The following is an 11,177-nucleotide window of genomic DNA, read 5'->3' on the forward strand; positions in this document are numbered from 1 at the left end:
AAAATTATTTCTATCCTTAGCAATTAATTAATTAAATTCCCAATCAAACTGAAAATTTAAATATTCCACCTCATTACCTAAAATTTAATTTATTAATATTTATTTATTTCGAAATAACATGTTTCCAAGTTTTCAAACTTTTTTCTTTACAAAAAAAAAAAAAATGCATCATAAACGTTTAATTAATTATCTTCTCTAGAATAAAATTAAGAAATACAGTTTGAAGATGGAAGCTGAAATTAAAATGCAAGCTGCTAGATCGACGCGCTGCTTACAATTAATAAATAAATTTATTTTTTTTTTTTGAGGGGAAAGTTTAAATTTAACAGTTTCGATTTCATTCGCGGTGATACATTCCGAATTCGAGGGAGACTTTTGCCGGAAGGGAAAAAAAAAAATATTAAATCACGACGATGACTGCGTTGCGAAGCAACAGCTGAGGCGGTTCTTCGGGCGGAGCAAAAACCCGCAGCATCCCGTTGGCCAAGAAATGGACCAATAAACTCCTCTTCATCTTCGTGTTGCATGCATTCGCGGCTATGCATCGTGCGATTCCGAAGACGGATACATTACTCATCGCGAGTATACAGATAGCGGTGCCCAAAGAGGCAATACTCACTCGCAATTTTCAAGCAAACTTCGTACGACTCGCTTGTGCAAAGGGTACCGTTGCCGAGCGTCGTTTACATCGCCGTGAGAATTTTCGTTTACGTCAATAAACCGTTATCAAGTGGTCAAATACGTTCGCGATGTCTTAATATCAATGTATCCATGCATTTTAAACATTTAGCCAATTGGCGAATTCGTGGCAGATTTTTCTTTCGATTCAAGCGTCGTGATTTTGGAAAAATGTTTAGTTATTACGGCTAGACGCGTTCGACGAAACACGAAACGAGATCTTGACGAGAAATTAATTGCAACGCAACTGTTTGATTTAGAAAATTATAAAGAGCTAGAAATTATAAAGCTCTTGTTATATTTTATATTTTATTTTTGTTAGAAAATTGTGTTTCTTTTTATTAAGACAAATTTATTCGTCTTAGCGCGTTTTCGATCTATCATTTATTAAAGATAGCATATCCTGATCATTATTATTTTTCTTTTTTTTTTTGTTTCTTTTATTTTTAGTGCAAGTAAAATTAAATTATTATTCACTCTGTATATTTTTTAAGAGACATAGTATTAATTAAAGAAGCTTCTTGTAACATTAATACATTTTCTAACAAATATTTAATCCTTTATCTTCAACTTTAAAATCCCTAAATAAAAAAAAAAAAAAAAATAAGAGAAGCTCTTCTGACATTTTAAGATATCCCTCAGAAAATTCTTTTAAACAACATCCCCTAAACTTGAGCGTTTTAGAATCGTCCTGCCACGTGGATTTTTTAAAAATATTTCGTTTCCTCGTGCACTTTTATTAGGGCGAATTTTCGATCCTGACCTATTATCTTCTCGCGCGGTGGCGGTTGTAACAGAACGTAATGAGCCGGGCAATGTCACGCACCGTCGACTGACGAGCTCGAGTAACGCCATTACGCAATTCTTCCCCATAATTCCGTGACGACCGAAGGAGAATAACGGCGAAGCTAAGGGCGGTTCGGGCCTCCATTGGGCGCAGCATCCGAATCTTCCCGCGGAAGATCTTCTCGCGGCCAATCCGGGTCCTGGGTGCCCAGCTTCGTCTGGACCGCCCACGCGGTGGGACGCCCGTTACAGAGTCTTGTCACGCCGCGATCAACGTCATCCGCGGTCCAGATTCCGCTGCCGTTGCCGCACGAGGCGAGCGGCAGTCATCCGAAAACACTTAGCGGCGCATCACAGTGGTTCGCGGCCCGAACGTAAGCTCGTTACGCCGACGAAGCGAGTCTAAATAATTGACCCCTCCGCGGCGGGATCGCGCAAACAATTTACATCCGACCGCGTAAATATCCGCGACCTCGGCACCGCGCTTCGCCGGAGGGCGGCGGAGGTCCCCCTTCGGCCGATGAGGGTCGTTGCTCCGCGGAAACGATGGGTCCGATCGGGTCGGCTCGATGTTGACTTTCGCGTGATGAGCATCTTCTAATTGTACATCGCCGAATCCTTTTTTTTATTTTTTTTAAATTTTTTTTCTTTTTACGTGCGATCCGTCGTGTCTCCGGAACTCGAAGAGAAGTTGTCATCGCCGGGCGTGCGTTCCAAGTGCGCTGCTTGCAATCGCGCTGTGCGGGATGTTCGTCACGGGTGGGCTTTGAGCCGGCAGGTTGTGATCGGTGCTCGATGGACCAGAGTGTGATCGTGCCGTCGGTACCCCGTGACGCTGGCTCCGACAGCCTGCGGCTGGCCATGAAGGGTGACGCCAACGTCGGCCTGCATCAGCAGCAGGACCAGTCGATCGTGCATTCGAATCCGTCGACAGTAACCGCGCGGTCGGCGGTGCTGCCGATGGGTGCCGGTGATCTGCCTCAGGATACCAGCCTCGACCCGCTCATGTGCAATCCGACGAGCAGCGAGATGCAGGCGAGAAAACCCGGCGCGCGACGCCAGGAAAAGCCGCCGTATTCGTACATCGCGCTGATAGTGATGGCGATCCAGTCGAGTCCGGGCAAGCGGCTGACTCTTTCGGAGATATACTCGTTTCTCCAGCAGCGCTTTCCGTTCTTCCGCGGCACCTACCAGGGCTGGAAAAACTCGGTGCGCCACAATCTCAGCCTAAACGAGTGCTTCATCAAGCTGCCGAAGGGCCTCGGCCGGCCTGGGAAAGGTCACTACTGGACGATCGACCCGTCCACCGAGTACATGTTCGAAGAGGGAAGTTTCCGGCGGAGACCGCGCGGCTTTCGACGCAAGTGCCAGGCTTTGAAGCCGCAGTATCCGCCGCAGTACTACTCCGCCGGACCCGGGGTCGGCGTGCAAACGCCCGGGCCTTACGATAATCTAGCAACTGGACCAGGTCTCGAGTACACGAACGGCTACCAGAACCAGTATCAAAATTATCAGGAGTACGCCATGTACGCGCCAAGTGCAACGGTGTCCGCCGATTGGGCGTACCCCGAAAGTCCAGCGACGTACAAGCCCGCGCCGCCGATCGCCGAGGTGACTTATAAAACCACCGAGGTGACGTACAAGACCGGAGCCGAGTCAACTCCGTCGGTTTACCGAAACGGCGAGCTGGTGACGTTCAAGAGCGAGCCCGGTGCCTTTCCAGGTCGCGGTCAGGATCAGCTTACGACGTACAGACCGCCGGCGGACGGGTTTCCAGCGGTGAAGGACCATCACGCGCAGCATCACGCTGATTACAAGGACGAGGCGATGATGAGCTACAAGTGCGCCAACGCGACGCCTACCACTCAGGCACCCGGGCAGGACTACTACGTTGGTTACGGTCTCAACAATGCCGCTGGTCACGTCAACATCACCATGCAACCGATGCAAGACCAGCCAGGAGGCAACAGCAGTCCCGTGGCTAATGTCAGTTCGCCGCACAGTGGATGCCAGACTCCCGTCGCGGATCACGGTAAGTTGCAAATATATTCAGGTAGCTTTAATTATTATTTGATTTTTTTTTCGGTACTTTTTTGTATATTTTTTAATTATTTTATTAATCATTTTTTAATTTTATTAATCATTTATTAATCATTTATTAATCATTGCGAATTTAAAAATTGCAAATAGCTAAAAATCAATTTCCGTTTTCTAAATTATTTTCTTGAGACTTCCAATTACACGTTACACGTGTTTATGTCATTAACTTTTGTAGCCCGCGTCCGAATAGATTATTATAAAATATTACGCGCTTACGAAAGGCCATCTCCGAAATTTGACGATACACGAACGGCCGGCTAATGCCGAATTCTATTAAAATACGAAATGATCGAATAAAGGTGGAAAATAAATTTTGCCTGACACGCGAGACGGTTTAAACGAGACCGCAGAACACGAACGCAGACCGATGCAATGAAACGAGGACCGTGCGATCTTCGGGGTCTCTTTGCATCGCGAGGACCAACGTTAACGGGTACGCGACGTCGTTCAGGGGCCATCTGGAAATTTGGAGACGGGGTTTACGATCTTCCAGGCGCCCGGTGTCCTTGCAAAGTGAAACCAACGACGCGATTTTTTTTTTTCAAGCTGCCCATTCTTACTTTGTAACGAAAATTTCACGGTCGCCAGGTCAAAGTTCGTTCAGCGCGTAAAAGAGGTGAACGAAAATTAAAAGAACGATTTCAATTACGCGAAACGTATCCTCTTACCTCTTTTAATTAAATCCCTTTTAATTACGCGTGCCTGCCAAATAAATCCGCGACGCCTTAACATGTGATTTTATACGCAAAATAAAATACTCGGCATCGTGAGCCTGCGTGTCATTTTTGCTCGAGCATGATTGTCTCGAAACAAGAAATTCACGCGCGGCGACGTATTCAAATTATTTATGATATTAATTAGTTGAAGTTGCACGGAGTATTTACATCATTTTAATTAGTCGTAATAACGCGCTAGCGATTAATGTCTCTGAAATACGGCAGGACGGGACGCGTCGCTGTCCGTTGACAGAAACGATTAACCGTGGCGACGTTCCTGTCACGCCTATACGGCGCTTCGCGCTCGTAACTTGTACCTTGTAACTTAACACGTGTAACCCGCCTTAGGGCCGAGACGCCGCGCGTTTCCTTTTCTCGCGGGATTAATTTAGCCAGCGCCCGCGCCCGACAACGCGATAATAAAACGCTCGTTAACATCGCGCTTTATGGGAACGGTAACGAAATACTTGACAATTTTCCCCACGCGAAGGCAAATATACGTCGAGTTTATTGAATTCGCGGCGTCACATTTGCAGCCTGCAATTGCAAATAAATTGTAGAAAAAAAGAAAAAAAAAAGAAAATTTGCTTTGGATTTAATTTGATTTTACTTGTAATAGTTAAAAAAATATTCTTGATTGTTATTATTTAATTAAAAAATTATTTTTCTTTTCTTTTTTTATTTTTTTTTCTTTTTTTTTTTATAGATAAAAGTATATTGTGATGTATGACTAGATAAGCGCATCGCGAAGATGATCATTGAAACGCGCATAAAATGCAGCTTCTTGCCTCTCGAACGTAGCCGCGTGCGAGCAAGTGCGCGCACGAATCGTTTATCGCCTAAATATTTATCGGAGGTATAAACGAGGTGACTTAATTCGGCCTTAACCCTACAGAGAATGAAGCACCGTAATATTTACGGTGTTAACTTACTAACAGCATGTTGAGATCCGCAAATTGTTCATTTAAATCCTCGTAAGTCTTCGACTCGGTACTAAATTTCCGTCTTCCCGATCGATAATCCGATCTAACAATTTTGCAAATCTCGAATGGAGCTCACTTGCCGAAAGCCTTCACACTCTAATCGCTAAAGCTACTGAATTATTTATCCCTAAACAATTAATTTAATGTGTTCGAGAATTAAAACAATCCAAGCAGTATTTTATTCGTACGCGATTCAACCCCGAACGATGTAACGTTTCGAAAGATAAAAATTAAAGAAAAACTAAAGAAAAATTAAAGAAAAAAAAAAATCCAAGCAATGTTTTATTCGTACGCGATTTAATCCCAAACGATGTAACGTTTCGAGAGAGAAAAATTAAAGAAAAAAAAAAATCCACGGCGCGTTTATAAGGTTCTACAAATATCCCGGTTTGCGAACGGTCTAATCTCGATTAAGGAGGGTAAGTCTCTTTCCTCTGTATCTCGATACAACGCGGATCGACAGGAGATAAACGCCGCCACCCACGCTTCCTCCACTGGCGGACTTCTTCTTATTCTTCTTCTTCTTGCCCGTCTTCCGTCAGTCACCGTGAAGTGTAAACGAGATCGATCCGTACAGACGCCACGTAGGCATGCCTTTTTACTCTTCTTACACGCCGCGCTTCTCCGTATATTTCTGGAGCGCGATCTCTTTGCTACGAACTATGGCCTGTTGTGCCGGAATTCGGTTAGAAGCGACTTCTGTGCTCCTTGAAAGCCACCCAGCGTCCTCGCGCGGGGCGCTACCGCGTGTGCGCTGCTCCCGAAGAAGAGAAAAATAAAAAGACGACGAAGAAGAAGAAGAAGAAATGGCGCGAGCAGAGTCGAGAGCGTTCGGATCCACGGAGAGGGATTTTGACTGGCAGCAGCGCCATCGGACCACCCACGTGGACGACAGGCGTCGCGACGTCGAACCGAGAGAACTCGCTGATCTTCGTGGAACGAGAAACAACGTGACGCAATTTCCGAAACTTCGCGAGCCCCGAAGAAGTCGAAATTTACTGAAGATACCGGGATCGACACCTTGATCGAATTCTCTGCGGCGCAAATGTTTCGAACAAGCCAGAAAAAAAAAAAAAAAAAATAGTTTATAGGGAGATCGAGCGAATCTGTAATTTACTCGTGAAGGGTAAAATTAATCCAAAGATGCGAAAGAGAAAGGGGGAAGGGGGGGGAAAAACAGAACAAAATCGAGACACGAGTGAAGTGGCCACTCGAGAAAAACTACTCGAGAACTGGCGCGGCTTTAGATTTATGGACGCCCGGTCCGAGTACCAATTTTTATCGTGAGATCTCTCGTTCCTCTCCGCCGCGCTTGTTCCTATATCGCGTGCAGCCTTAAGTAGCGAAACTGGACGAAATCTTATCCGGATGCGTGGAGCGTTTGAAGAATCGGGATTAAATATTTTCGGAGTTCACACTTTAAAGCGATGCGATATTCGCACGAGTATCGTTGCTGCTTAAGATACCAAGTATTAAGAGTCGAGCTTTAAGTGGACGCGGTTTAAGGTCGAGATCTTTATTCGAAACGGCAGCCCACTTTCGCCGAGGAGAAAATTAATTAAAACGATCGACGAAACGATTTTCATTCTGAAATATATTTTTTTTATTTAGTTAATGATGTTATTTAGTTAATGATATTATTTAATTAATGATGTGCGGGCTCCGAAATAATCGAGTGTTTACCGATCTGTTTCAGGGATGAAGATGCAATGCGCAAATTCGAACTCGAGCTCGAACAGTTCCGGCGGCGGCATCGTTGACCGGAAGCCATCCTATTTCGCGCATCCCGGAGGCTCGGTGGCCTTGAGCTCCCTGAGCTCCCTGGGCTCGTTAAATCTGGCGAACATCGGCGGCTTGAGCATATCCAACATACCTGGCACAGTTTCCACGAATATTCATCACCCATCGACACCCCCACCCACGACGATGTACTATGATCAAATCAAGTACAGTATGTGAAAGTGTTCTTTTTATTACTGAGAAAAAAGAAGGAAATGGACCCGCGAAATTATTTTTTTTTTTTTATCTCAAAGTAAAAGGATTTCTAATCAAAAAGCGAGCAGCTGAGATCTTGAGATAAATTCTCTTATCACGGTGCATTTTGATCTAAAGATCTAAAGATCTAATGATCTAAAGATCGACGGATGTGAAATTGAAAGCTGAATTTAGAAAAGTGGCACTTGTTGAATTATCGATCCTTTAGTCTGCTTTTATTTTTATGATAATGGTTTTTTTTTTTTTTTAAGTTTGCACGTTGATAAGACATTATTTCAACAGCTGAGAAAATTGACGGAAAAATAGTGCACGAGCTATAAAAGTTCACTAGCTATAAAAGTTAAAAGTTTATTAAGTTCGTTAACACCGCGTTACTTTAATTGAAAGACCCTGGCTTGCAAGCACAATGTTCTAGAATTGTAGATTCTTCATGATTTCGATGCGACACGTTCGATTTATTAGTTGATCACTCATGAAAAAAGGAGCAACTCGATTCTTGACTTGTAAGCGCGAAGTAAGCGAAGTATGTAAAAAGAAAAATGTAAAATATAGTTTTAAAAGGAAAAAAAGATGTGTGTTTCGCTAATCGATTGTGGCTCAAGTGCGTAATAAGTAATAAATAACGCGATGCGCATCGAGAGACACGTGTCCACTTAAAAAAAAAATATATAAAAAAAAAATATATATATATAAAACAAACAAAACGTCGATGCATCTCGATCGTAAACTACCTGTATTTATGATCTATTAATTAATTGATTAATTAATTGATAATGATTAATTTAAACCTAGAATGTTGAAAGAAGATCTGTAGAATTAAATTACGTTTGCTAAGAAGAGTCCTCGTTGATTTACTGATCGATCTCTCGTCCCGAACCTTTCATCCCGATGTCGTTCAAGCGAAAAGCACCAAGATATGTTAACTTGAAACAAAACGTGACGTCAAGGGAGGGTGACACGCGTGCTATAAACGCGGATGATCGAACGGATAGCCCTAGAAGAACGATTTACGTCACAACGGTTTTGCGGTGACGATAACAGTTAGTTTATACATCTCACGGGATTTTTTCTTTTTTCTTTTTTTTTTTTTTTTCTCCGATATTTATTTCGCTCCGATCCGCGAGTTCCTCGACGCCAATCATCGGACAGTTCAAAGACTTATATTTACGAATAAACTCGATGACGCGACTTTACCTTAATTTTCTCGTGACATCAAAAAGATTTTAACTGTACAGAAAAGATATTAAAAAAAAAAAAAGAAACCAGAACATTTTTTTTAATTAATGTCAAAAATTAAATAAACCGCGAGAGAAAAAAAATTAAACGAAATAAAATTAAAACGAAGTAAAATTAAATTTCTTTCAAAGCAACTTTTAAAGTTTATCGCGATTTCCGCGCAGGGGAAGATTGTTTTATCTCAGATTTGTGTCTCGTACACGTTGGATCTTCGAATGTCGAGATATTCGACGACGGACAGGATGCATTCGTGAGCGACAGGCAGCAGCATGTCGCCGTGAAGCGATGCTGCGCGCCACGTTTGCTGGAAGAGAGCATGTTCGCCCGCCATAAAAGTGACTACGGCGGAAGGCTTCTTCTTTTTCGGCCTTTTTAGGGGTCGTGCCTTATTCGAGCAACGGAAAGGAGACAGGACCGTCACGTGTTCGAAGATCTCTCGTCGCTTGGAAAAATCGCGTCCGGCAAATCGCTCCTTCGTCGCGGAAACGCGACCGCTAATCGATTCTTGTCATCTCCCGAAATAGTTCTGACACTACAACTAGAATCTTGAACGTTATCGGTGCGGTTGGTGGAAGCAGAAAGGAAGACTTTCACGAGATAAGCTCTCTTTGACGAAACGGCGACGTCTCTGTTCTATGGTTTTTCCCGGAGACCGATTGTACGAAATTTCGCGCGAACTCGAGGCTCGAAGATTAATTTCTTATAAAGGAAATAATTTAGACGCAATGTAAATGTACGCGAAATATTTAAAAAAATTTTTATGTACGAGAAGACAGATACTAAACCCTTTTTTATTAACTTTTGCACATAAAACTGTGTGAAGTAAAAGCACAATTAAAAAAAAAATATAAAAAAAATACAAGTTATATTTTTGCTATCTTTTAAGAGCGACGAATTTTATTAAAAGTTCCCCGGCTGATTGAAAGCGAATAAGACAGCATGCAGAAGGATCCTTCTTTAGCGAACGTCGCGAGAGGAATGCACATTAAGCTGACGACGAATGCATACACGAGGTGCAAGAAGAGTCACTCAACGACATCGCTGACAGCCTCCGCGCCGTTTTGGTGTTCGTATTACCGAGGCGATGCTGGTTCTATCGAGGAGGAGGATAAGTCTCTCGCGTGCGTGAAATAAAAAATACATAAACTTATTTTTCCGGTCGAAAATAGAAAATTCGTGGCGATAAAATAGCGAACGAAATTAATTAATTTATAGAATAAGATTTTAGATCAACAAATATTTTAAAAAGCGATCTTTTTTCTCTCGCAATAATTTTAAAAAAATTATTAACAAGCTTATAAACGAAATGGAATTTTTTTTCTTTTTTTTTTTAATTTAATATTTGAATTTAATGGAAAGATTTTAGATCAACAAATATTTTAAAAAGCGATCTTTTTTTCTCGCAATAATTTAAAAAAAATTATTAATAAGCTTATAAACGAAATTGAATTTTTTTTCTTTTTTTTTTTTAATTTAATATTTGAATTTAATGGAAAGATTTTAGACGAAATTCGGGGAGAGAAAGAGGGAAGGAGACGAGAAGTGGCCGAGGGATGTTGGCGGAACAGGCATACGGTGTAGGAGGGGGTTCGCTCTAAAATAATAAACCGGCCGACAATGCGGGAAGACTAGATCTAGAACGAGCAAACTAGTAATGCATACCCTGTGGACATTTAGATAAGAAAGATTATTGTTAAAGTATCAAGCTTTATAAACACTCTTCGCGTAAAATGCGTAAAATTTGATAGCAGACAGTTGATTCTCGTTTGCGATATCGTCGTTTATCGAATAAAATTATTTTTTGATACGCCTCGAGCTTTTCTACTATCCGCGTGTAATTTGCTCGATCTCCAGCTGAGGAACGCAAAGATAAGTTGACGTCAAAGTCGCGCAAAGTTCTCGCGACCTTTTCGCAAGTTAACGCGTTATTAAAAAATTTTAATACCGAATATTCTCATAATTATTAATTTAAATGTAGGACCAGAAATCTTTATATTTAGAAAAAAATAATGCACGCGCGATATTTTTGAAGTGATTAATTTTACATTTTTTTCTTTACCGACATCGAAAAACTAAAATTAAAATAAATAAAAGAAAGGAGAATCGAATGATGATTTTTCTTGTCAAGAAAATTAAAAGATATTAAAATAAATACATTTTTCAAATTAGAAAAAAAAAAATCTAGGGTGGAAGCGTCATACAATATTTACCGTTTCAATTAATATACGTGTACGTAATTTGTCGTCGAAAATAATTAAATATAAAAAGGTTTTCTTTAACTTTAAATTTTTCAAAATAAAAAAAATCCTATAATCAACTGATTCGATGAAGGTAACATGACCAGTCATTGGTAACAAGAATGAGACCCAAGCGAGAAAAGAATTATTTTCACACGCGTCGATTATCACATGAACACGCTTTTCGACTCAGTCTTATTTTTAAATTCGAAAATATTAATTATTAAAAAAAAAAAAAAAAAGAGAGAAAACAGAGGAAAATGCATACATTTTCCTCTTTTTATTTTCCTTTTCTTTTTATTTTCCTTTCCTTTTCTTTACATTTCTTTCTTTTTATTTTCCTCTAGTTTTCTCTTTTTGTACCGTCTCTTATGTACCGTCGGCAAGACGAGTCCTCTAACGGCGCAGAGTATTCATACATGTAGACGTCGCCGTCTCGCCCTCTC

At 41.4% G+C, this 11,177-nt stretch overlaps 1 protein-coding gene across 1 annotated transcript; it reads left to right on the plus strand.

The window, feature by feature from the left end:
* The first annotated feature begins 2,050 nt into the window (after positions 1–2,050).
* LOC139112162 (forkhead box protein C1) lies at positions 2,051–8,063 on the plus strand. Its single transcript, XM_070672978.1, has 2 exons — positions 2,051–3,496; positions 6,960–8,063. The coding sequence occupies exons 1-2, from the start codon at positions 2,260–2,262 to the stop codon at positions 7,220–7,222; spliced, it is 1,500 nt and encodes a 499-aa protein (XP_070529079.1). The 5' UTR covers positions 2,051–2,259; the 3' UTR covers positions 7,223–8,063.
* Positions 8,064–11,177: the final 3,114 nt, after the last annotated feature.

Source organism: Cardiocondyla obscurior, linkage group LG27, assembly GCF_019399895.1.
Source record: "Cardiocondyla obscurior isolate alpha-2009 linkage group LG27, Cobs3.1, whole genome shotgun sequence".
NCBI classification, from domain to species: Eukaryota; Metazoa; Arthropoda; class Insecta; order Hymenoptera; family Formicidae; genus Cardiocondyla; species Cardiocondyla obscurior.